General features: G+C 40.7%; 1 protein-coding gene across 2 annotated transcripts; it reads right to left on the minus strand.

Annotated features, from left to right (window-relative positions):
• Nucleotides 1-1,265: 1,265 nt before the first annotated feature.
• Nucleotides 1,266-27,511, minus strand: PANK3 (pantothenate kinase 3). 2 transcript variants are annotated; one of them, XM_040603435.1, is made up of 8 exons: nt 26,874-27,511; nt 17,183-17,535; nt 15,486-15,739; nt 14,681-14,857; nt 12,287-12,410; nt 9,126-9,251; nt 7,667-7,718; nt 1,266-7,083 (listed from the first exon to the last, which is right to left on the minus strand). In XM_040603435.1, exons 1-7 carry the CDS (start codon nt 26,899-26,901, stop codon nt 7,668-7,670), a joined length of 1,113 nt encoding a protein of 370 aa, XP_040459369.1. In that variant the 5' UTR covers nt 26,902-27,511; the 3' UTR covers nt 1,266-7,083; nt 7,667. The 2 variants fall into 2 exon arrangements, with proteins under 2 accessions (XP_040459369.1, XP_040459370.1); XM_040603436.1 differs by lacking the exon at nt 26,874-27,511 and having other exon boundaries at nt 17,179-17,279.
• Between the last annotated feature and the right edge of the window lie 341 nt (nt 27,512-27,852).

Raw genomic sequence — 27,852 nt, forward strand, 5'->3', positions numbered from 1 at the left:
GCTGCGAACAAGGTGACTGCTACTACTTTTTCATGCTGCAGCTGCAAAGGCAGAAAGTGGATGTGCTTACTGAACACCTGCTGATGGACCAAAACGCCTTCAGAGCAGGGAAGTTTCACTCTGGAACAAAAGGAAAATTTCATTTTTAACCCATAGTTCTAAGAAGAGGCAGGTTACAAAGATTATTAGAGATCTGCATTTCTGAGTCCAATAAAAATTCAAATATATCTGGCTGTAGTGTCTTACAGTAAAAGGATGTCAATTGCTTCATACAAACTTTTTTTTTAAAAAAAAAAGATCCACAGATAAGATACAACTAAATGAAGCTCACACAGCTTACCCTGTCCCCTGAGCTTGCGCACAGGTTGCACCAGGAAGCAGTGAGTGACCCAGCTGAAATGCAAACCAGCTTCTGCAAAAGGCTACTACAGTTCACTCCAAGAAAGAAGGAATTTCTGCATTCAAAGAGAGTGACAAACAAATACACACTCCATAAACTTGTAAAGGAACTTGTGTCTGCTATGAGCTCATTTCCCCTACATAAAAAGAACACTGCGGGGCAAAGCTCCTCTTTGCCAGACAGACTTGACAGATGCAACACAGAATGGAGTTTTCAGGGTTTCATTTTTGACAGTTTAAAGCAAAGATCTGTAGTTTGGATGGCTAAAAAATTTGTACAGTGAACCCTGAAGAACAGCCTCTAACACAGCAAGCTTGTCACAAGAGGCACCACCAACATGCTGCTGTGGCACAGACCTCATTCCTGACGACCTCTTGCCCATTAGGCATCAGATCAATGTAATTTGGTTCTTCCAAAACGTAAGCAAAGATCAATTCCAACAGAGAAGTAATTGCAGTTTACATGTAACATGCAGTTTATACATGGAAGTATTTTATTCAACAGGAAAATACCACTCTGAGTCACCTGTGTGCATGAATCGGCATGTGTTCTGAAGTTAATCTGCAAGGCAAAAGCTTACAGTAGCTTCACTGCATGCTTTCTTCTTCAAGACTACAAAACTAACCCTCTTTAGGGTAACAAATGTTTTTAAAAACAGGACCTGAATCTAAGAACTGTGAAGCGTAGGCTTTTATTAAAGGAGAGGAAGAAAAGAGCATGAAAACCACACCCGTCATGTTATCCTAGTATGAAGTATTATGCAACAACCCACCCAGTATCAAGTATCACAGCAATTTATGATACTGCAGCAGAACACCACACCCAGAAATCCCTACCCCAAACCCAGAAATGTAGGCGAACAATGAACAATCTCAAATTATTTATTAGGAAAGACAAAGTACTGTTTCAACATTCATACAGAACAAATGGTAATAAAACCAGGAAAACAAACCGTAGAAAGTAGGCCCATCACAGAGGAGTTGGGTTATGACAAAGTAAATGAAATCCAAACTTCATGCAAACAAGCAGTAAAGAATTATTTACAGTTTCGATGGGATGAATGACATCATTGGCCATTTTTGGGCCCCAACCAAATTACTCCATGACATATTAAAGGGATCTAATCTGTACATTCAGTAACGAGAATCTATAAAAAGAAAAATAATTTAAACAATTTACAAGAGCTGTATTACAGATGGCATAAAGGTATCATTTACAAGAGCTGTAGTAACAGGTGACACAAAGGTATTAATCAGTAATTTATGAATAAAAATTTGTAGCACATATTTTTACATCACATCTTCAGTGTCTGACAGTAAACAAGAAAGTGGAGACATAACATGAGTGCAATGTAATAGAATAAGGCAACTTAACCAAATGGCTCTTCGGAGAACTTCCATCCCACAAGGTTTACAATTTATAAATTTGCCCATCCATTTTGCTAAATAAGTAGAACAAATATTTGAAGACAGCAATTGGTGATTACAAGGCCTGCACATGATGAGACAGCAGATGGAAAATTAGATACTCGTTTGTTAATGCCAAAACTCAGGAATGTAAAAAAGTGCAGATTATCAAAAGCCCTCTATATCCTATAACATCAACACACTAATTTTCATATTCTAGATGTCAATTTAATGTCTCAAAATACTAATTCACTAGTCTTATAATTCTTTTGTAATGCACCATCTGAACTATCATACCTCCTCCCAAAGCTTGTATTTACAATGTTCTTAAATTGATGCTAGAAGAATTGTGAAATGCTAGCATTTATAGGAAAGATTAGCAACTGACACACCATAGTCCAGTTTATTTTATAGGCAAGACTCACCCAATTTAGCTTTTAAAATTCTTTTAAATGGATATTTTTGCATTTTCAACAACTTCCCCAAATGTTTACAGTAACGGCTGATTTTCTTTAAGTTTTAGCAGAGGACAAATGCCAATTGTGTTTTAGTTGATGCTATTTGTTTAAACAGCCACAATAACTAAACAAGATTAAGGATAACCCTGAAATCCAGAAAGGAAAGGTCATCCATATCATAATGCACAACAGGAATGTTATGGGCCTTACACAAAGCAGCACAGGAAGCCAAACCTGCCAACAACTTGCCACATGAACAAAGTCCACATACTCAAAAAACCAAAAGGGATGCTTGAAATAAGGCCATAAAATATTTGCAAATGTTAGATTTTAAGTCTGTGAAAAGGACCAGGCCATAAATATTGTATTTAGAATCTATTTTTAACAAACAATTTAGCATTACCAGGAATATGCAAAGTAGCACTACTGTGTTCCCCAAGCAGAAGATCTTGAAGCCAAATCTTGCTCATTAGTTTAAAAGTCCCCCATTTAAGAGAATCATCCACTGACGTAACTGAAGTGGGCAGGATGTGGCATTCAGTTATGCAAACCTAGACTGCTCAAGCATATTCCTTTAGCACATTAACAATTACAAATATATTACAGCATCTTTTGAGATGTTTTCAGAAAGTTTGTTTTTAAGAATACTTAATATGGTTTACATGTGTGAAGTAAACAAAACGAATAGAACAGGCTTCTTTGAACTTAAAGAATTTTATCACAGATGACAATACTGGTAACGTACTTTAGAATGTATCAGTAAAACTTAAAGAATGTAAGCAGTGAATTATCCCTCTATACTGTGATAAGGCTTTTTTTTTTTTTCTTTATCTCCCATGGTCACGTCTGAGGATTTAATTCACCCACTTTATCCACAATGACTGTTAAGTCTGCCTCTTCTCACTGTGCGTTAAAGGGAAATGGAAAAATCAGTACAAAGAAAACAGTAACTGTATACATCAAGTGTGTTCCTAGCTCTGCACTGTGACCTACAGACCTTGGTCAAATACTTTTAATGTAACCCACAGATTTTTGTTCACTTTTCAACCTCAGGAAAGCTCTGCTCTGTATTACATTCTTTAAGACTACATAATCCAAAACAAGGGTGTAGAAAGCCCTGTCGCTAGGAAAACACTGATAAGGGAAAGAACTAGTCTTGTTAGGTGTGCAAATGGACTCAGGATAAAAAGCTGACCATAACCAGATCAACAGAATTGCACTGACCTTCATCTCTGTTCTGAACTAAACTGTTTCCTCAGGACTATAGCCATCTAGTATCCAAGACTGAATAGTGAAAGTAATGTTGAAAATAGATTGAATGCAAATTTAGGTATATGCAAATATAAGTTACTGACTGAATGCGCAAGACACCATCTAGTCTTCAAGAAGCACAGATTTGCTCTAAATAAGACATTTCAATTAGTTTCAAATGTTAAAATCCCACTGTTATGCTGAAACATTTAGGAATGAGAAGTTATTGCAACTTATCTGGAAGTAGGTATTTCCTGAAGACCTATACTGGATAGAGACAAAGGCTTAGTATTACAACACTTCAAGGCAATATAATTACCTTACACGTATACTACCAACAACTCAAATGAGAGTAGGAATCTCACAGTACTACTGAAGGAATATTTAATCCATTATAAGCCAGAACGGAACTTCTGTTCTTAATACACAGGCTGAGAGCAAGTGGGATAGCGTGGTCCTGTATTGTTTCCATGTCTTAACTCAAATTATGGACAGAGGTGTTGGTAGAATCACAGGTGCTGGCTCGTAGAACAAACACTACAGAGGGGGAAAGATCTTCAAGAGGCAGGTCAGATAACCGAATACCCTTTGAAAATCCTGACGGAACTACAAGACAAAGAAAGTGTATCAGTGCCGCTTCCTTCAGAACTGTTAAATTTACTGAGGGTTTACTAAAAAGAATGAAAAGGTGTTTCTACTTGAATATCTGCTAGCTTCAGTGAAGAATGCTGAAAACATGTTCATTCCAGCTTGCTAAATATTCAAAATGTATTGTAGAAGTTCCCTTCTCATTCAAATTGCAGTTATCCTAAGCAGGACTAGAAAGGTGAAAGCAGTTAATAGCCATACCAACTTGGAACAGCTTCATGTAAAAATGGGACTTCTTCAGCCAGAAATAACCTGTACTTACCTAAGAACCTGTGTGATCTTTCAGGAGATACTTCTACAACAAAACTGTGCGTATTACTTAGAAAGAGACCAAGCTGGAGGGATGAGATCAAGAAATGCAAAAGCATTACACTTAGATAAGGGCTACAGGGATAGGAAGCCAGAAACCTGATGTTGTTTTCCTGGCGGCTCTAGCTACACTGGATTGAAGGGATCATCTCCATGGCCAATGCAATTACCTGCCATTTCTCTGGTAAGCAACACTGGTTAGGAAACCTCATGGATGAAGTCCCAGTACCAGCAAAACTGGCATTATATGAAAAAATTAAAAGGCACTCACATGGCTGATTGAGCTGAAAACAATTACACATTCAAAATGAACTTTACATTTTACTTTAGAAGACCACAAAACAACTTGCTTCTAGAGAAGTGGTTCCACTTGAGAAGACAACAGTAGCCCTGAGAAAACCTCAGATTTTCCCTACTGTAGCATATTACATTGAATCAATTCACCCTAAAGCTGCTTCAATCAGGTAGCTTTGAGGAAAAAAAAACGGCAAGGGTGAACATTAAAAGAGAAAATCAGGAAAAAGCAAGTTACTTAAGTGATCTGCATAAAGGAAACAAGCCTTTTCAACCTATTTAGATGAAAAGACTTTAAGGCTTATCTTGTAACTGCTTATGATGCCTACGATGTCTATTTGTGGTAGAGTCAATCTTTAGACTCTACTAACAAGTTCTATGTTGAGAGAAAGTGAGATGAAACCCAAAAATGAGGCTTAAATACAGGACCCCTGGGATTTAAAGTAGGGTTTGACAACTTCTCTGGTTGCTCTTGTAATGAAGTAACAATTATGCTGATAAAACTAGCAAAAGGAAGCCAATTGTTTTAGAATCTCAAGGGAAGAGGTAGGGCACACGTTTTGATTCTCACAGTAGTTTCTATACAGCACAGCTGCTCAAGAATTACTCCATTAATTTCTTCTGTAACTCTGTACAATTTACTTAAAACACATCCTAGGTCATATCAACTTCAAATGGTTTAAGTGAACCATGGTCATAAGGCAATCATCTTCTACATGCGCTTCTGGTTAAATATACAAGTAACTTCTAACTACTGCTTCAAGAGCAGCTCTCTTTCCATATCACAAAAAGAGAAGTGAAGTAGCAATAAATACAGTCTAAAGGAACTGTTTCTAATCAAACTGTAGTACATTGTCTTGAAGTACCTCACCTTGCAAGAAAAATATGCAGTTGGTTTGCAAAATTTTCAGGAGGCTGTCAAACCATTCAGAAAGCTTTTATGAAGTTTTATAACCAAATAAAGGTTACTTTCTATAGTAACTTAAAAGGAACAGTATACAGCATTTATAAGGACATTCTGTAAAAGCCATATTCACTTATTTTCTGAAGTGCTCTGATTTAGCATTAGATCAGTTGAACTGTGAGTGTTACTCTTGTTTGGTTCTTTATGTCTAAAATGAAACATCAAATCAAGCACAATGGAAACGTAGTATGAGTACCAGGAAAAGCAACAATAAATGGAACTGCATTTGCGATTGGCATTGGGCTTAATGAACTGGCTACTCTTTAAGTTACTGTACTCTTAAAAGATCACAGAATATTAAAAAAAACCACATTAATATGGGGGTTTGAATTTTAAGAAAACAAAGAGAAGACTGAAAATAGCACATAGAGGTTTTTAACACACTGGGTGGATGTGTCTGTGAATACAACACAGCCATGCTGTGGAGTACTTGAGCAATCAGTTTTAAAAATGCCTTAAACCCGAGGATATGAATGTGTTCTAGTCTGGTTGTTCCTCATGCACTTATAGGAAATATTTAACATTAAAATGATATCATAAAATTGGGTAGCTCTTTAGTCCACAGTCATACAGCTAATGACTGTATAATATTTTTACAGGTTTAAGATCTCATGCCCTGGCTTCAGGACTAAACTTCCTACAATAATCACAACTGTAAATTTTTAAAGTATACAGAAAACCTCAAAGATCAGTTCCAGAGTATGGATGTTATCCCAAGGCCACAATTTGATGAATGGTTCCATATTGCAAGTACACTAAATATTGGTCCATTTAGTGCTGCAATACAAACTCTGATGCTGTCCTCAACTTTGAAAAACAAACTTCCAAACCCAAAAGCAAGCTAACAACCTTCCATTTTCAACACCTAATTAGGCTCTGATCAACTCTTATAAAATTAAGGAGAAATCAATTTTCAAATTCGTATGATGGGGCAGAATTTTTCTAAACTTCCACAAAAATGAGCCAAAGCACCAGAATTATGAGGTCCCGTATTTAGTCTATTTGATAAGGATTTCTTCAGTTCTCTCAGACTTTATGGTACCTCTACAAATAATGACTTATGATGGCAGAATTTAAGAGACAAATACCTCCCCCCCCACCTCCCCCAAAACAGAAGGCATTTTGGAAGTCATGTCCTCAAACAAAAAAACACCACCACAAATCAACCCCAAAATCTGCCTTCATTAATCACTAAGTTCTTTTCCAAATCCAAAGATGGAGGTGATCTTCCCAAAATACCAGCTGCATCTTCAAACACATGAAGAGGGCAGGTGAGTATCTTCACAAAACCTTCAAAACATCACCTGCTTTATCTGCTGCTTTGGCTGATCTTTTGTGTTTCAAATCTTCCCACTGAAAATTAAAGCATTAATATTATTTCCATTACACATAAAAATGAAACCATTATTCTCATTGTGGGAAGCAAATGCCTACAGTTTCTTCATCTTGTAGACAGTACCTTCCTGTTTTTGAAGTTGTTTTCTGTAAGTACACATGGGAAATTGTGCTTATAATATAGTATAACTAATGAATGTAATTTTTCATTCACTAGTTATATACAAAACTGACAGGCTTAAAACCTAAAAAAAAAAAAAAAAAAAAAAAAATAGTAAAATTGCAAAATTTTCATGCCGAGCACTTAAAGGTTCAGCATTCCTTCTTCTGGAAGCTTGTTTTCAGAGGTTGTATTGCATATTCCAAGTTCAATACTGGCCACATGTACCAAAGAACATAACCAGTATCCCAAGTGTTTCGCTTTCCAATGCCCCGAGTGAAAACCCCTCCCTTAAAATGGCAATATTCAGTAGCTAATCACTTCTTAAAAACAGTTACAGAAAATGTGCTATTTTCATCTCCTCGACCTAGATTTAGTTCCCATTGCCGTAAACAAGTGTCATTCAGGTGGAAAATAGTTCAGTACAGTGACATCTGGTACCTCAACTGAAATTTGGCAGACCAAGAAGAGCACCAACAGCTCCAAAGTATCCCTGTTCAAAACAAACAAAAAGAGTATTTCAGGTTCAAGTAGGGTATTGCATTCTGCACTAATCACATTTCAGTGACTACAAAGCATCTGGTGGAGCAATGCTACAGGAAGAACACCATACGCTTAATACATAATCTTTCACAGTAATTTTTTAACCTTCCTGAAACAAACATTTTATCCTTCTTATCCAGCTTAACTTTAGGACATTTCACCCCAAGCCTCCCCATGCACTGCAGGACTTTTAAGACACATATCAGTGGCTCCTTAAAACACTGAAATCAGGTTTGGCTTGATTTGTTTTTCCTAGAAGAACTGCATATTTTGGTTGTCAGAGGATCTTCAATATCCATAGCAACGCTATTCCTAAGGTGCAAGTAAAAAATTTCTTACACTGACTTCCCCTCATATTTTCAAAGAATTATGTTCAAGTTTCAACACCATTTTCTGGACTGTATACTTACCTGCATACAAAGAACCACGCTCTCCTTTTGGATTATATTTCCCCTCTGGGGGAGATGTTCCCCCTCCCTATAACTATGAAATAGAGAAGCATTTGGACACTACACTTGACCAAATGCAAGATTTTAAAATTAATCCAAGAAAAATCACAAGGGAGGAGAACGAACAAGGAACCGTTCTGCTGTTACTGCAGAAACTAGCACCAAGACAGGCTACTGTCAGTCTCAGGATAAGCAAGCAAGGAAAAAAGTTGTGAGAATCAACTGAAAGGAAATAGATGTAACATTGTTATCCGTAGTACTTACAAACCAACAGAGAACAAAAATTGCCAGCTCACTGCCAAGAAGCTACAAGCTTCCCAGCTGCTGCAACCTGTAATTAATACAATTCCCCGTATTTTAACCAGAGCAGGTCAACTCTCTCCGCATAACATACTGATCTAGATCGCAGCAGCTGCCCAAAAGCAGGTTAATCTCAGATCATAAAATCACTACAACAACTTCAAGGTGTATCTGTGGTGGTATGAAAGCTGTCCTTGTTAAAAGCAGTCTCCACTTCCAGGATGTTGCTCAAACTCAGTTGAGAACAATTTAAGTATTTCAAAGGCCCATGCTTTAGATTTCTCTGTAATCTTTTGAAATACAATACTTACTATTGTTTCCACCCAAACCCAAGGAAAGACTGTTGAACCTTAGCACAGAGCTTAAGATTTTCTTGTCCCCCTCCAAATATCTATAACGTGAACTGAGATACCCCAAAGCAACCCAAGTATTTCCCTGGCAGAGAAACCTGGCACCAGAGAACCAATACAGTAAAACAAACCTCTCACTTTAATGTTTACTGAGTACTTGGTGTCTCACGGTATCACACACACATGCAAGAGTTACTCAATACCTGTGGTTCTGATTTGTGGTAAAACAATACATACAATAAATGAACCATAGCATACCTCATGTTCTAGGAACAAGGCCTTCAGCTGCCCTTTCGACCAATAATCCAGTGCATATGCAAGAAGCTTCATTGACAAAGTATTCACACGTAAGAAATTGCCAACAAACACAACTCTGTTTATTTTCTAAAAAGAAGAGAAAACCAGCAAAGGATTAAGTCTTTTTCACTGTTTAACACAGCTTTGAAAAATTAAGCTATGAAAGAAAAGACTGTCTTGAGCAAGAAAAAAAACAACAAACAACCCACAATTAAAACATAGTTCCAAAATTTAAAACGCAGCATGCTTGGGGAAAAGGAAAAACCGTGCAACCCTCAACAACTAAGGGACTTAATTTACAGAGAAGTAGCATTTGTGTTTCAAATTAAGTGAGCATTTTCAGCAATTAAGCCAAAGAAACAGCCCAGCTAAAAGTGAAATTAAATGAAAAATACTTATATTTGGTAGAGAAGACTCAATGCCTTCATAGCCCTGTACAATGCTGCTTGATCCATATGCAACAAGGCAGCACTGTAAAGAAGCCGAAGACAGTAAGACATAACAGATGTTCTTTTCATCTTCAGACCTCAACACACCTCAGCGTAACATTAGACTAAGACTTAAATACTAGAAGTGAGCTGTGAATTTTAATCGTCACGTGTAAAAAAGTGAGAACTGTGTAATTTTCCCTATTCACTGAAATAAAACCAACATTAAGTAGAAGCAACAGTAAATACTGGTTTAATGATAATGAAAGCAAGAACCAAAGACAATTTAATTGTGTTAGTGCTTAAATAAATGCCTAATTATGTTAGATGAATATTCATATCAAGTTGTTAAAAAAGCTAGTATGACAATTCAACCTGTAGTCAAATGACTAACACGCAACTGTTTTTCACCATCTTGATTAGTCCACAGTGAAGACAAGTAAACACACTGTTAAGGCATCCAAACATAACTCTGCTCTATAGCAGAAAGCCAAAATAATTAATTCCATTTTATCTTTATACATCAGTTAGATATTAGTTTGTGTATGCCTATTAACCATTTCTTATGATTTGTAGTTCTGTGACATAGTTGGAATCAGACCAAAAAAACTTGGAATAAAGCTAACTTGCACAGTTTATGAGTTCCAATTTGTACTCATTTACTCCACCCTTAAATACAAATTGCATATGTTTGGCTCAGACTATTAGCATGTACTTTGCATTTCACCCTCAATTTAACTCTTTTGTCACCAAGCTTTGCCATAAAGCAATAGCCAAAATTAACTTCATATCCACAAAATTAACTTTCTCCTCCAAGACAAACATGAGAGAAAGAGAAGGAAACTGAGGGAGAACTTGCAATATTGAATTCAGAAAAATATATTAATCTGGCTCCTAAGCAAAAGAAGGGTAACTGCAGCTCACAAGGCTGTTGGTATTTCTGAGACTATCACATTCATAGATTTTAAGCACAGCTCTAAGTAGTTACCCTTAGCCTTCTCCAAGAAAGCTGTTACTAAACCTCACCTTATCCAAAGTTTTTGGATAATGAATGAGGAAATCCCTGCTGCTTAGACACCCGTATCTTCTACACCTAAATTCAGTATTCTTCCATAGGTTTTTGACTGTCCATGCTAATCGTATCAAAATTGAACACATACTGGTTCTGTTTAGCAGAGCTTTGAGAAACAGAGGATGACAGGAAACCACCTCTATCAACCAGTAAGATGACAGGTGTCAAAACAATCTGAAGTCTCAAGAGCTGGTAAAAATTAAAAATGCTTAACTACAAGCAAGGCTTTCTACAAGCTTTAATCAGAGAATAATTTCAGCTTGAAGAAACTGCTGGAGGCCATCAGGTGCTACATACTGCACAAAGCACATCTTTCAGCAACTTAAATGTTGAAGTTGTTCAAGGCACACATTTTGAAACATCAGGGCTTAACCGCTCTCATTGTGAGCATCTTTTCCGCCTTATACCAATCAGAATTCTCTCTGTTACAAGTTACATCCATGGCTTCCCACCCTTCTGCTGTGCACAGCTGTACCAGGCAGCATCTTCCCTGTAACCCTCTCTAGGTAAGTGACAACCATTCCAGGCTACAGCTTCTTCCTCAGGATTAACTTGGATCCCTCAGTGTCTGCTCATACATTAGGTACTCCAGGGCAGCACCCTGCCTTGGTAACCTGTTAGACTTGTTCTAGTTTGCTAGTGCTTCTCTTTTGGTGATGGTGGTGGCTGGGAAAGAGGGGGAAAAGTGAAGCCTAAAGTATCACCTCCTCTGACCTGCTGCCCATGTTCTTGCTAGTGCATCTCAGCACAAGGCCAGCCATCTTGACAGCACATGTACACTGCTGGCTCACGTTCAGCTCAACTGCATGCACCCTCCTCTCTTCTACAATGCTGCTCCCCAGCCAGACTGTACCCCACCTTTTGCTTTTGCTGTCAGGATGCTATCCTGGAAGATCAACAAGGTATTCTGGACTCCTTATGCCATTGGGGCAGCCTTCCACAAGATCCTGCTTCCTAAATTCCCCCCAAATCAGAGTCCTGCTCTACTCAAGCCTATCTAAAGTCTCTATTCTGCTACTTGCCTTCACTTTCCTCGGGATCTCAAACTCTATTGTTTCAAGGCTGTCACTGAAATCCCTGACCAGTTCTTCACTTGTGAACTGCAGGTCCAGCACCATGCTTGCTTGGTCAGCCTGCCTAGCACTTGTGTCAGAAAACTGTCCCCAGCACACTGAGCAGTACGAATTGCTTTGCCTGCCACATTACCCTTCCAATGGAGGTCAGTATAGTTCCTCATGAGACCCAGGACTTACAAGTCCTCTTGTATCCCACACTGCATGTGTTTGTGCAGAGACTTAAGTCAAGCCCACGGTCATCCTGTTCCCACAAGGGGACTTCAAGTCCTTACATCTCAACATCCTGCACTCCCCTCTCCCTCACCTGCCTGCAGGCTTTAGGTTCCATTCCCTAACAAAGCTAGTTTGAAGCCCTTCTCACTAGATTACCCTCCCCATTGGCAAAGATATCTTTGTCCCACTTTTCCAAAGGCAGTCAAAATATTCTGAACCAACTTCTTCATTTCATTTGGGAATGTACTAGAAGGTTTAAAATGATACATCATTTTAGCAGATGTTTAACTGGAAACCAAATAATAAACCTATAGCTAGATCAGAAGTTTTTACCTCATTTACTGCACACATCCGGGCAATAGATCCAATGTTATTGGTGATGGTGACCAATATGGCTCTTGCAAGATCTTCCTTGCTAACAGACTCTCTCTTCTCTTTGTAGATCATATTCCCAAAACTAGAACAAGAAAAACTTCCATTAAGTACAAAGTGATTCATATGCATTTGAAGTAATTTCAGAATGTAATTTTTATGCTGTAACAGAACTTAAGTCTCATGTTTGTTCTTAAGGAGCTCCCGTTTTTGATCTGTATTAAATACAGCAATTTGACTACTAACACTACAACATGCCTATTTATTCCTTCACAGGAAACAGTCAATCTTGTTACAATAATGACCCCCAACCAAATATTTTTCTTTAGACTGACTTGCATGAAAAACCATCTACAGCAAAAAGTAGTCTTATTCTTATACAAGGCTACACTGCAAATCTAGTCACTGTAAATTAAATCGATGCATAAGTCTGAATGGTGAATCTTCCAACTTGTCGTGCTTCCTTCCTCAATCATATCTATCCAATCCTCAATTCTCGAACCGGAAGTAAACCAGAGATGAGCTGAATGGTTTTAGGATGGAACGCAATCCTCAGACAGAAAATAAACAGCTGACAGCCTGTGGTGTAGGCCAGGGGTCCTCAAACTTTTTAACCAGGGGGCCGGCACGCGGATGAAGTGGCAGGCAGTCATCTGCGGCTGCTCGGTTCCCCCCCAACCCCCGGGGGGGCGGGCAGAGGGGGTCTGTAAATACCGGGGAGTGGATTGAGGACCCTGGGGGGCCGTATCCAGCCCACGGGCCGTAGTTTGAGGACCCCTGGTGTAGGTTATATAAATGAAGAGTTCTACATGAGAAGGATATTTCCATTACTATACACAGTAGATAATTTATTACAAATTACAGAAGAAAAAGCAAAACAAGAATCCATAGCTATGCATGATATTTTACCACTAAGGACTCTGCCATATTTAAGTCAGTTCAGAGAGCCAGAATCCTGATTATTCTAAAACTCAAGTAGTCCTTAAAGATCCTAACAGTCTTAAAAAGTAAACGAGAATAAAAAGTACCTATATACAGAGCGAGTTAAGATGTATTGACCGAAAGTGTAAAGTTTGCACATATTAAAACCTCTCAGTATATGCTCTCTCAAGAGGCTTGAACTCAGCTGGCCGGAAAGGGAGAAGAATTAAGTTACTGTGAATTAAGACCTCTTACTACTGAATAAGAATAAAGATTTAATGAACTCTTATGCACATATTAGTTTCACTCCCAGAGTTTACATTTCTTAAGGCTAAGAAGCTGTAATATCACCAATAATCTTCCCCAATGGAAAGAAAACTTGCAGCTATGACAAAACCCCTCTGTCACTGGCAGAAAATTACATTCATTCTCATGGCACAAACTGTTTGTTTGACAGCCTTCATAAGTGAGAAAAGTAGATAAAACATTATGCCAGGTGTGTGTACTGACAACTATGTACCAAAAAAAGCAGTCTTTCCAAAAATATAAAGAGATACTACGTAAGAGCAACACAAATGTCATCTTCCATTCACCTTCCCTCTGGACAACAGCCCTACTAAAAAGATTCTAGGAAGTCAAAAAGTCATCTGCTTTGTCTTTTCTCTTGTCCTGGATCCAGCTGGGATAGGGTCAGTGTTCTTCCTAGTAGCTGGTACAGTGCTGCATTTTGGATTTAGGATGAGATCAATGTTGAAAACACACTGATGTTTTAGGTGTTGCTAAGCAGTGTTTAGACTAAGTCAAGAAGTTTTCATCTCCCCACCCCACCAGCAAGGAGGCTGTGGGGCACAAGAGGCCGGGAGGTGACACAGCTGGGACAGCTGACTCCAACTGACCCAAGGGACATCCCACACCATATGGCATCATGCTCAGCATATAAACGAGGGGGAAAGGCAGCCATTGCCTGGGAACTGGCTGGACATCAGTTGGCAGGTGGTAAGCAACCGTGTTGTGCATCACTTGTTTTGTATATTCTAATTCTTTTATTGTTATTTTATTTCCCCCTTCCACTTCTGTCCTATTAAACAGATCGGGGAATGAGCAAGCAGCTGTGTGGTGTTTAGTTGCTGCCAGGTTAAACCACAACACCTCTGCACTTTGTTCTTGCCACTCCTACGATGACCTCACATTCCCTCTGACCCATGAAAGCTGTACGCGACATAAAAAAGAAATCTTGTGTGTTATCTAGCAAGCAGGCACCTGCAGCTGCATGTGGCTTTGAATCTTAAGGATAACAGAGTACATACACTTTTAGGATAAAAACTTGACTACAATAGTTTGCAAAAAGCAGTTTTATCTGCATTAATAGTTCAAGTCTTGTTTTTGAAGCCTCCCAAACCAGCAAAAGAACCAAATAAAAGATCTCTTGCTTACCTGGATGCTACAGCCCATCCTGGCAAGCCAAATCTTTCATAGTCTCCTCCATAAATATCTCGAACCAATTTGTCAGCATGTGTGCTGTCTCCTTTGGATGCCATTTCCAGAGCTTCTTCAAAACTTTCACAGCCCGTCAACAAACTGCATAAACCAAGAAAGGTCCCTCCACCTAGACTAAGAAGTAAGAAAACTAGTTGCTTTTTCATAAGATTTCCTCACATCAAAGATTCTTACATCTGATTAACAAAATAAAACAAATAAAGCCCTCCAGCTTAGCTACCAAGCTGTCTGCTTTCTTGCTCAAGTTTCACTACACAAACAGCTGTCAATCAATTTAACATTTATATAAGTCACTTACAGGAAGAGCTAACAAATAGTTACACACTCTCACAATGTAAGCTGGAAAACTTAATCAGAAAGAAACTCCCTGAACACCCACATCATGCTACTGACTCTGATCCTTGATCATTTACTTCAAGTTGTGTGGACACGTTTATTCTTACGGAGCAAGAGAAATACAAGTTTGCTGGACACATCAAAACTTCAGATACAACCTATAAAACTCACTACAGAGCACTTCTAGCACTCCTTGGTTGATAAATAACATACTAGTTAAATCTCCTCATTAACGGAACTACAGGAATGGACTTCAATGAATGCAGTTGTAAAAAAGTAAAATACTCTTCCATACCATAGAGTGAGGGAAGGGATAGGTGCGGGGAGTCAGGGAGAGGAACCCCTCTGAAAACAGAAGGCTCATTGTTCCATAGACTAACAACTCCAACATGGGTCTTTAAGTTACCTTGTTCCAGTTACTCTTTTATAGTTGTCTTTGGAATGGACTGATAAAATACTGACTCCTGAACCAATGTTAACAACCAGCAACGGGTATGGATCATCCAGGTTAAAAGGCATCTTTTGGCATCTCTCAGGATCTGAGGCATTTTCAAAATAATAGCACTCTGCCTGGCCATTGAAGCTGACAGAGTCTATATACAATAAGCCTTTGACAAGGCAGTCAAGCTCATCCAGTTTGTGCAGCTGGAGGTTTCCAATCTGTGTTCAAAAAGAAAGACAGTGTCAACGTGTTCTAACATTGCTTAAATATGCTACAAATTTATGACTATACTCGTACTGCCTAACTTGAAGAAGCTATCTCAGGTGACTAATTCAGGAACTTCAATCCCACTATAAAGCCAACAAAGAATTCAGGATTAAATTCTGAATACAACAATTAGCAAGTTACTCTGACTATAAATCTAGATCTCAGACTTGAATCAGGAATAGGCAGGTGGTATAAATATCTGCTGTGGTAACTCCAAAGATAACTTCTGAGATACTCAGACATTAATCCATCAAAAATTAGCAACATTTTTCATCAATCTAAGGAAAAAAAAAAAAAAAAAAAAAAAAAAAGGTCACCAAACACCCTAGAGGCCCCACTGAGCGTCATCTCAGTGAAACTTACATATCTGCACATCTTTTCAAGGTTTGTGGGTTTCCTTCCCCACCTTAGAAGTCCAACAGTCATTTCTAAGATGTCAGCAGATAAAAGCCTAAGGTAAAAACCTCAATGGCATCATACTAACTCTCCTTGCAACTTTATTAATGCTCTAAAGGTCATAAGAAGAATACAGGTCAGAAATTCTACAGGACTTCAGGGTCTTTCTCAGTTTTGCACAAGACATTTAAGCTGCCATTCTCTCATATGGCAGAAATACAGTTTAACAGGTGCCGTGGATTGCAGGAAGGCTGTAATTTCACACCATAGTTAATCCAATTTAACTCTGGGCTTTCACAAAAAAAGTGATCATGCTCTCTCCCTTACTGCAGCAGGGAGTTCCATTAGAGTCCAAACAGGCAGCTAACCCAAGAAAAAACACCCCTGAAGTCTATCTCTGAATCAGAGGAGCTCACATTTGGAAAGCAACCTACAGTTAGATTATGAAGTTGCACAATCAGACCAGACTGCACACTACTGACTGACATCGGCACAGATTACAGCACCAGCAGTCCCCTCCTCTTCCCCCAGGACCCTTCAGCTTTTCTGGCCATGGCACAACTGTGAAGTTTCACTGTTAAGCACATATCTCTAAACAATGCACTGGACTAAATTAATGAGGATAATCCTACCCACAAACATTGAAAACCTATCATCAAAGGCGGCTTAGGAGAGAAAATCTGAAGTGACTCAAGCACCTCAGTGGTTTAAGCACACCTCCCATCACAGAAAACAGATCAGAAAATGGTTAACTTCCACAAAGGTGTCATGCATTTCACTGCATTAATGGAAGCTTTTAATTAGCTGTTAGCAATAGATCTTTGTGTTTATGATGTCAGAAAGTGTATTTTTACATTATCATACTTAAGATTGAAGAACCAATGAATAAATAATAATTTTTGAGCATGCCCTTGTTTTGCAAAATACTGCTTATTTTAACTCATCATCAGCAATGCTTTTAGCATTGGCTTCAGTACAAGGAAAGACAGGCTACCTACTGTGCGAAAGTCTTCTTCAAACTTGTAAGCGCCACCACCAGTGGCACAGAGCACCGTATGTAGTGTTGAGAAGTTTTTATTTCTTCCCATTTGGATAAAAGTAGGCAAATCATGAGTTGGGAACCGAATAAAGTGCAAGTTTCCTCTTCGAGCAAAAATTGTTAAGTCTTTCAGCTCAAGGTGGACATCTCGAATGCCAGTGGATCCATAGGCTACATTGGAAGTCAGGTATTTGCGGATGCTCTTCAAGCTTTCAACTTCCTCCTGCTCCTCCTCCGCAGTGATATCAATAGGTTCAAAGTATGCAAGTTTCACCAAAGTTCCCCCAATGTCCATGCCAAACCATGGAAAAGCTGTGAAGATACAAGAATTAATTGATTAGCTTTGTTAAAGTGCAAAAGCAACACATGTAACTTAAGACTAAACCAATGCTATACTTTTTAACAAGAAAGCCATTAACAAAAAATCCTCACAGGAACAAAGAATTAGTGCTCATCTCCATGGCATGATCTTAAATACCCCTCTGGCCACAGGTAAAAATGCAAAAATGAGCAGCTCTATTTACATATTTAAATGCTGTCACATGTGCTCAGGAAGTCCATCTAAGAACTCCCCAAACCATACTGTATTTTTCATACCAACTAAAGATTCACCCACTTTTTTTTTTTTGATAACAAAGGATTGAAGTAACCTTCACTCCTAAAATAATAGTTTTGACATAGTTTAGCACAAAGACTGCAATGCAAACTCATGAGAAAGCAGGTGACACATTACAGCTGACAGCAGCAGGACAGGTATTCCTCCTCAGTTATCTTTTGCTCACATAACTTGCTTCATTTGAGAGGGAAGCATTAATTTATTTGCATGTATTTTAAAAACTGACAGAGTGTTAAGATGCCCAAATTATGGAGCTGAAGAGAGCTCTTCATATAACCTCTGAAGTTACAAAGGGCTAATAAAAAGTACTATTAATAAATACACATAAGATAAAAAATATTACTGAATCTAGGTTCTGTTTTTCTTCCTTTGTACCTTGGAAAGGAAAGGATTTCTGTAATATAGAACAATACTAAACCGCAAGTATTTTGTCTTTGTCACTTTTGTAGGATGACTGCAATTCCTAACAGGGATTCTACGGTTTATGTCATCTAGAACCATGACTTGGATATGCCTTTATCAATAAATCTTCCTAACTGTGTTGTGAAACAGAAACCCAGCAACCCTACGGCAAAGGCAACATCTTCATCAGAGTTTCACCACTCATCTCTCAGAATCAGTGTTTAAAACAATTTGTAAGTTTAAGAAAATCCTGAACAGCCAGCTGGGAAGCTCATATTTTTATGTCCTACCTGACAGTATAACTTGTTAGGTTGATTATTATTATTATTTTATATATATATTCTGTAGAGTTCCAATTTATTTCTTCAGATGCAATTCATATACTATAGAAGCATGAAACTTAGGGACAAAACCGAGAACACGTTAACATGTTCATCATGAGTAGGATGCAGTTATGTTGGATGTACATTACCAGTGGGATCTAGCCTTGAGAAGAATGGCCTACCGAAACACTTCAATGTATTTAGCCAAGGCTGGCTATGTGCCAGTTCATTTATGACATGAGTATAGAAGCTAAAAACAAAACGAAACAACACCCCCCCACCCCCCAAAAAAACCAAACCACATCAGAAGAAACTTACAATGTTGCCTCAACTCTCAGGAAAAGATGTCCAGAGAATATTGTCAGATATTGACAAAAATGATTGACTCAGTAACCTTACTCATTTTGAAAAAAAATAAAAAATTAAATACAAGGATAAATTCTGGGAGTAGACTCCAGCACCAAGCAGGAATAAAGATATTCTATAAACCTCATGTCTGTTCAATAAAGCTGAGATCTAAGCATAAGACTAAGCATAAAGTCACACACTAAGTGACTTCACAACTGCATACCCGACTTCTTTGCACTGTGACTCTGGACATCAGAAAATCTGTCATGTTACTGTTTGACCACAAATAACTGATGATCTATTAAGCAAGCTCACTAAGTTTCAGCCTCTTGTCATCAACAAAGTAACAAGACCAAAACCAAAGAAGGGCGGTTGATTCACCCAACAGGCCAGAAAGTGTCTGTGGGAGTCAGTCCAACCCATTAAGCACTTAACTAGGACACAGCAAGCCAAGAACTACCTAAAATACTTGGGATTTTTCCTGCTCAGTGGACCTACTGAATACCTAGGATCTCATTTTCCATAACAAGAAAGAGGGGGAAACCTCTGAAAGTTCAACTGATGACCTTAAGGAAGACTGGCGCAAGTCATGCCTGTTTGTCAGAAGATCCACTGCATCCCATGTTAAATGACCCAAAAGGCTTTTGAAAATATAGCATTAGCCACACCTCTTAAAATCTCAAGGTTTATATATCTTGTACACCAAGTAAAAAACAGCAGCAGTTGAACTTTAAGGGAGTTTATTCCATAATCAAAATGAGAACATATTTTATGTTGAAAAATAGGATCATGCTGTAGAACATCAGTTTTCTGGATTAACTGAGTGATCTTAACAGCAATTCAAGGATTTTGAGACTGAAGAAATAGGTCACAGTTTTCACCTCTGTAACAAATCCCAAGAAGTTTCATATTTTTCTATTGAAAATTTTTCAAGATTTGGCTGGTATGTACATTGCTCGGATTTAGTTTACAAGGTGGAGCAGTTCTGACAAGCAACCGGGCCCACGTACTGTTGACTTACTCCTCATACCAGCAACCCTGAAAAAGATATTACACAAGGATTCTTGTGTACATAAGCCACTCTTGATTGATTTATATACAGGTTAAACCAGGAAAATTAAAGCCATTTTGTTTTCCAAACACAGAGGGGGATACACATATGTATATATCTGGCAAGTGCATAATCAGTTGAACTGTAGCTATGATTTTGGGACTGCAAGGATACAAGATTTACCCATGCATAAGCTACCTCTAAACATTAGAAATACCCTGACAAGTTAGAACATAATTGTACATGGATGCAGCATGGAAACCTTGCGAACTCCCCTCGTATTGCTGCAGCCTTCAAACCTGTTTTGGGTGGATCTTGGCTCAGGATCCATCCTATCCTGGATGCAGGGGGAATGATGAAAACAGCAACCTACATGAAAGCACCAGTTCCTCTTCCAATTACTGAAAAGTGATTTCATTTGCAGGGTTGAGATTTCAGAATGGAGAACTACTTAGAAAATGCACAATGCGCTCAAGTTTCCTACAAGGCTTCCCCTCCAGAGGGCAGCCAGGCTATCTGTGGCAATGGCTGAAAACACCACTTATCCTTTAAGTCAAGCCATACATCCATGAAACCTGTGCATCACTTTACACCACATGAGCACTCTGCTTAAAGCAATGTTACTACCCTTTGAGGCATGTTCACAGCATTAGTTTTCAATCTTATATATGCAATCTGCAGCATATACCAGCACCTGTATAGTCTCTCAAATCCATGAAAAATTTAATTCTGAGGTACTCTTGTACTTGAAAGCTGGCTTGGAACGAGACAAAAATAGCACGGTATGTACCTTGAGCTGAAAATATACAAAATAAATATATAAATGATTCTATAAAAATTATTATTATAGTCTTATCTGTGGGTCCTGCTTCTTTTAGTGAGAGATTTAGGAGCAGAATGACGGCAGCACAATCTTTTGGAAAAAAAAAAAAAAAAAAAAAAAAATCCCCAGACATTAGCTTGATCCTTACAGCAGTCATAGTTAAAGAAACATGCCTGGATAAGATCAATACCAACTCCACAACCTTCATTCCAAGCTTCTAGCTCTGCAGATGCCAGGTTTGAGGACTTGGGCAACTATAAGCATCATTCTGCAGCTTCAATTCCTAAGGAATTGAATGCACCTGCACTAAAATGGGCCTTTTTCTGTTCTTTATGGGTATTTGGTCATTAGATGACTTTTATTGGCTGTTCCTCTTTCTAAGTGTTCTTATTCCTAGGAATACTCTACGAAGTGATGCACAGCTCAGGTGTATTCCTGGCTGAGAATTTAACTGCTGTTCACTGAAAAAAATCCAGTGCCCCATCTTTTCAAAGTTTAGCTCCTCTATGCAGAGGTCAGCTCCAATTTGGAAAAAAGAGAAGCAGGAACTGAGCTTTTTACTCAATGAGCCCAACTGCCTTGGATAGACCACATAAAACTGCTTCAAAAACATGCATTCTGCTTTTAGGAAGTCAAGCCAGGCCCTGTTTAAGAGTACATGAAACATGTATTTTCACTCTCTCAGAAGAAATAAATATGCAAAGTAGAACACAAATGGGAAGTCAAATCCCATACGGTTTAATGTGACACTTTGCACCACACTGAACTGTCTCCAACCGGAGAAGAGCAGCATCACAACGTCCAACCTCCTGAACTCCCAATCCAGATTTTCTTGCACCTCCCAGCACTGCCAGGAGCCACCGTGGTCCCTATGTAGACACAGCAACCAGGAAAATGCCACAAAGACAGCTTTGAGGAATCACCTGCTCGGAGCTAAAAAACTCAATGATGTTTTAAGAGGATTCCATCGAAATTGCTTCCTGCAATGTAGAAAAGCATTTCCCGCATGGGAGGAGTGCTGTCACAAGATGCTGTGGTCAAGGAATGATATAGCAGTTCTGCCTAGTAAGAAAACCCACGCTGACGGCTGTTGGTTTCTTTTTTAAATTATTTAGAGCTACACAGGGAGGCCTTATTCTCTTGTGTTGGCACTGCTCAAGTTAGTGGCGTACTTAGTTTCTGACAGCAACCTTAAGGTTACTTGTATCTTATCATATAAGGTCTTTATACGCCAAAAGGAAATAATTGCAGTAAAAAGTCTCTCCCATGCCAATACAAGCACAAAGGTTGAAGTATTTTCCTTTTCTATGGGTTCTGCTGCAGCAGAGCAGAGGACCTTCAAAGTTCTCCACCTGGACCACATACTAGTAATTTTAATGAAAAACAGATTACTGGTAACCTCTTTCCTATCAACATAATGACACATTTGAAACAAATACCTTTAAAATATCTCCTTCTCACTGTAATATAAAATAACAGTCTGAATCAACCCTGCATTAAGTTAACAAGAACTAACCTTTGAGGAAAAGTACCTAACTCCTAACTCAAGCAGGGAGCTTTGCACCATAAAATATCCCAACAAATTCACAGCTGTCAGTGAAGCAGACAACAGGCCGCCAGATTTTGTGTCATCCTTGGAAGAAAGCTTACGTATTATTAAGACATAAGAACGTCGCACTTTGAGTATAAACACATCTTGGGGAACAACAGCCAAAGCATGCTGCAGTTTGTGATTCTATACTGGCTTAAAATACAAGGAAAATGATCATGAAATCACGTGAAAACATAAGAAGTTCACTTCTGCCAGCACAGCAAAAATTCTTTATGAGTGTATGCAGTGTTATCTGTTCTGATGCACAAAACTTATCTAATTTAGCTCGGTACGTAGTCTTTGGTAAGAATAGGATCAAAGTTAGTTCTGCTATCTGATTACTGACAAACAAACAAGTTAACTAACAAAAGTTATACTGAACTATTACACTGCATTTGTAAACACAGCAACTTAAACTAAATGTATCTTGCGGTTTCTCCAAATGCATTTTCCTCTATGTACATGCATACATCGTTATGTTTCCGGTATTTCCCTAAAGCATCTGCATACAGCCGAGTAAAAATTAATGGTAAACTAACACCTAAATCAGCTAGCAGTCTAAGGTAGCTAACATCTAATGGGTCAAATTAAGAGAAAACACACCAAAGGCTGCTGAACTGCTAAATCAAGTGGGATTAACCCGATGGCTAGGCAGCAATGTGCCTTTGCTCTACCTACGTTACAGATATGTGTCAACAAGCCTCTACAGAGCAAAACCGCACATCAAGTGCCCTTAGCCCTGGAGACACAGGCGAGTTCCTCTAACTAGTTTTGTAACAGGTTTTTGGTTAAAATATCTGGAGTTCAGCTCAACATAGATTTGGGCTGGACAGAATTAACACCTGAATTAAATGTCATCTGACACATCTGTCTCATTCTCTCACTTCCCTCATGGGAAAACTTCTCCATCCAAACTCACCACACTTTCCCACTCAGTCATCTCTAACCACACTACGTTTACCAGTGGGAGGACAGGTAGTAATTGGCAATTACTGTAACCGCTCTTCATTAGGTTTATCACATCTACAAGTGGATACCATCTAAAGCTAATACAAGACAAATATCACTGCTTTCATCTTCTCCCTCCTTGCTCATTCTGTTAATTTTGTTGACATTTCAGCAGCAATCTCTTTGGGGATAGCTGTTTTTGTTATAGGAAGATACAGCATGCAGAGGCATAACCTAACACTGAGGGATGCAAACACAGTATAAACTCTGCCTGGCAGTATTAACCCATTATTAGAAATACATTTTCCAAGTGCACTGAAATGAGAGCCTGTAACATCTGCTATAGGCTAATAATCAGCTTTCAAGGACGAATAAGAAAATACTAGCATACGTAAGACAAAGCAGCAAGTTCTATGAACAGAAAAATCAGTTTAAGAGAGTCCTCAGCAACCTAAATGGATTTTTCATCAGTTTACTACACAAATCTTGCATGGGATCACTGTGTCCACAATGACTACAAGTCTGTAGAGAGAAAATAAACTTAAGATTTTCATCTTTTCTTTATACTGGTACAGCATTTTGAAAATCTCTACTATGTACTTTCACACATTAATGCGTCTCAATTCACCTCAAGGGAAATGCAGACATTTGTTCTCAAACTATTTTTAAAACAATTTAAAGTGGCAAACTGTAACAAGTAACATATACTGCATACTAAATAATAGATTTCTTCGCCTTTCCTTCAGCGGTCCATTACACTCCAGAGCCAAGATGAAGGACTCCACCTCCCCTGAAGAGCACAGTATGCTGGCATACTTCCCTCCTCTTGGTGCCTTGCCTTCCCCACCAACACGAAGAGCTCTCTGAATGAGCAGCTCCTCTTTCGTTTAGAGGAAGACAGCCTGTTCCTCTCTCACAGCAGCAGTTCTGCGAGACTCTGCTCTCACATTTATCATAATCTCCACACCCAAAATAACCTTTGCAAGTTTCTCTTGAAATTGCCAGCCATTCTTCCTGCAGACATTTCCTTAGAAGAGCCACCACGCAACTACTCATTGGAAGGGTCCTCCAGAGGTCATCTAGTCATACTAGCAGGAAAATTGCCAACTCTAGATGAGGTCAACTACGTTTTTTTCCAGGTAAGACCTGAAGATCTCTCAAGTTTTTCAAGAATCCTCCAAGGATGGTGACTCCACAACCTCTTCAGCTTCTACTGCAACACTAACTACTTAGTAGAAGATTTGCCTAATTCAAATTTGTTATCCTCATTTAAAATGCCTATCACGTCCCACCACCTGCACCAGAAATTTAAATGGCCCCTTACCAGCCTCTTTCAGAAGCCATGTTCCGTAAGTTCAGCTGCATTTCTCAGGTTTTACAACAACAAAGTAGCAACAGCACTAGTCAGGTAAAGATTTTTGAAAGGGAGGCCTGCGCAAAGCATGTCTAGACAGTTTATCCACATTAGAAATTCTGAACTTGTTAAGTGTCTTACCCTTATTGTTACTGTCATTTCTCTTATGATGGATATGGCACTTAGTGCAATTGCGCTTTCTGTCATGATGCTAAACATCACAGATAAAAAGTACAGGTAGGCTAAAGCAATCTTCTCAATTCCAGTTTGCAGGCTCTTACAACAGTGTAACAAACTCTTGTTAAACAATCATCAACCATTTTCCCCTTGCATCAAATCTGGCTCAAGCACAACAATAAAATACTCATTTTGCCTAAGAAACGTATACCCACTCTGCAATTGTATTGAAAAGTGTCTACGACTGCCTTATCTAAATAATTTTTAACTAGACTGTCTCAAAGTGGTACTTTGAGTCCAATTCAGCTTTCAGGCTGAGCATAATAAGCCAAATCACAGCAGTACAGGGCATCAAAGCCCCTGAACATCAGTGGCCTTTTCCATCCTCAGTGCTTTTGTGGGTCTGCTCCTCTTCAAATATTCAGCTGCTCTCCCACTGCAGTGCGTGTGACTAACCAAGACAGACATCTGCACAATGGGTCTGAAGTTCATTGCCTAAGTGCTATTATTTTTAAAAAATCCACTAGCTTCAAAATAGGTTAAAAAGTCAAGATGAAATAAACAATGTAGTTTGACACTGTATTCTTCCCTTCCACTGCTTGTGCAGTTCCAATTGTTACCAACTGACTCCCATCATAAAACCAACATCAAAGTTCAGGTTCAAGAACTGGAGAAGTCCAACTACAAATTTAACATATTTAATCAGTTAAAACTTCTTGATAACACTTGGCATTATTATTAGAACATGCGGTTTAAACCCACGACTACAGAAAACAAGTCTTCGAGGCTCAGCAGAGACACTCCTGAAATCAGCAGGTTTCTTGCAGCAGAAGCAGCCATACTGTCACCATTTTAAGTTGCCAAACCACTAGAACATCTTACAACCAACTGCTGCTCCAGAGTCTTGGTATCATTCCTCTAATGCTATACCAGGGGGAAAAAAATGCTGTCTGAACTGTATTCTTCATAAACATGATTACAGTCAATTCAGCAATTTCCACACCGTGGCACTAATAAGAGGTGACGGCTATAGTGTGCTCCAAGATGCGTATTTAGGGTTTTCTTAGCACACAGCACAAGAAACAAAGTATCTCCACAGCCAAACTCAGTTCCATGTTTATAGGTATTTCAAGAGCTGCGCTAGTACCTCCTGTGTTAAATACACCTTTGCTGATGATGATCTTGTTGGGCTGCTCAAACAATATATTAAAAACACACACTTCCAATATACTCTTAGTTGTACGCTCTTCATGAGACAGGCATGTCATATGACTAACAGCAGGCCTAGCTCTTTAGGACTAGCCATCTTTTCCACGCAGTAACCCACCCTGAAATAAGTCTTCAAGTATGATGACAAAAACCAGCCTAACTCAGCGGAGTAACCCCTGCATCCCTGCCAGCTCAGGTACACCTACGCAGCCCAACAGGTGTGCTGACTTGCACAGCTGGATCTGTTACACTGGGGAAACACCACTCTTACGGAACTGGCTGTATATGATCCGATTCTCTCTTCCCACAGAAAAGCAGTGGTAGCCTCAGACATCTGGTTCAGACCCAGGTGAATACAAACGTTTGCGCTCTCCGAAACAAATATGGCAGTCCGCATAATAAAATAGTACAAAATATTATTACAACTGTGCTTACTAACAGGGAGAATTCAGCACATTTTAATGAAAGACATACACCCAAGTATTATGAACTACTGTCTCTAAAAAAAATTGGAAGTTAATTAGCCCTTAAAAAATAAAACTGTAGCAACTGCAGCCGCCTGCGCAGGTGCTCAGCACACCACTTAAGTGCCATCTTCGTCAAAAACAGCACCCAGCCCCAAAACACGGGTTCCGTTACTCCCTGTTCAAAGAGAAGCCCTTCCAACGCCAACACCGAGGGTCGCCCGAGCCCCGACCCTCACTGAAGAGAGGCCGCCAAGGAGCGAGCGGAGCCCCGGCAGGCAGCGGCCGAACTCAGGGCTCAGACCCGCCCGCCGCCCCCCGGCCCCGCCGCCCCCCGGCCTTACACGGCTTCTTGGCATCCTTGATCTTCATGGTGCGGCGGCGGCCCGGTTCTCCAGCCGGCTGGGGCGGGCGGGGCGCGGCGCCGCGCTCGGGGTGCGTCTCCTGCCCCTCGCCTGATGGGGCGGGAAGCGGCGGCGGCGGCTCCGCGGGGCTGGGCCTCGGTCTCCTGATCCGCGGCTGGTGGGCGCCCGCCTCCTCGGGAGCGGCGCTGGCAGCGCCCACCGCTACGCCCGCGGCCCGGGCAGGGGCTCGTCCAGCGGCGGCATCGGCTTTCGCGCCGGGGCGGGGGGACGGGGACGGGGGCGGCGGCCTTCACGCCTGGCCCGGCGCGGCGGCTGCGGCCCGCCGCGAGGTGCCGAGCATCAGCCCCGGGGCCGCCGCGTCGCGCCGCGGAGGGCAGCCCTTCCCGCCGCCTCGGGGCACGGCAGCAGCCGGGGAGAGCGGCCCGGGACGGCCCCCGGGGGCGGAGGCGCGGGAGGAGGGCCCGCTCGGGTGCGGCCGAGGGCGCAGGGGCTGCCCGCCGCCGCCGCGGCCCCTCTCGGCAGGAGGGCGACCCCGGGCCCCCCGCGGAGGCCCCAGCCGAGACGGACACGCCGGCCGGGCGCTGGACCCCCTCCTGCACAAGATGGCGGCCGGCACCGGGGAGCCGCGGCCGCGCCACACAATGGGGCCGAGGCGGCGCAGCGGCTCCTGCGCGCCCGCTCCGCCGCTGCCGCAGCGCTGCCCCCCGCCCCGTCACGGGGCGGCGCGGAGCCCGCCGGGAGCCGCAGTCCCGCCCGGCCCGCACCGCCGCGCTCTGCCTACGGCTCCCGGCGTGCCGCGCCGCCCGCCGCTCACCCCACGGCTCCCCCGCCAATCGGCGCCCGCCACCGCCGGGCGGGGGCGGGGGCCGGGGGCCGCGCCGGGCTGAGGGGGGGCGGGGGCGGGCTGAGGGGGGCGGGGGCGGGCTGAGGGGACAGCGCCGGCCCGGCTTCGGGTGCC

This window comes from Falco naumanni, chromosome 8 (assembly GCF_017639655.2).
Source record: "Falco naumanni isolate bFalNau1 chromosome 8, bFalNau1.pat, whole genome shotgun sequence".
Classification (NCBI taxonomy): Eukaryota; Metazoa; Chordata; class Aves; order Falconiformes; family Falconidae; genus Falco; species Falco naumanni.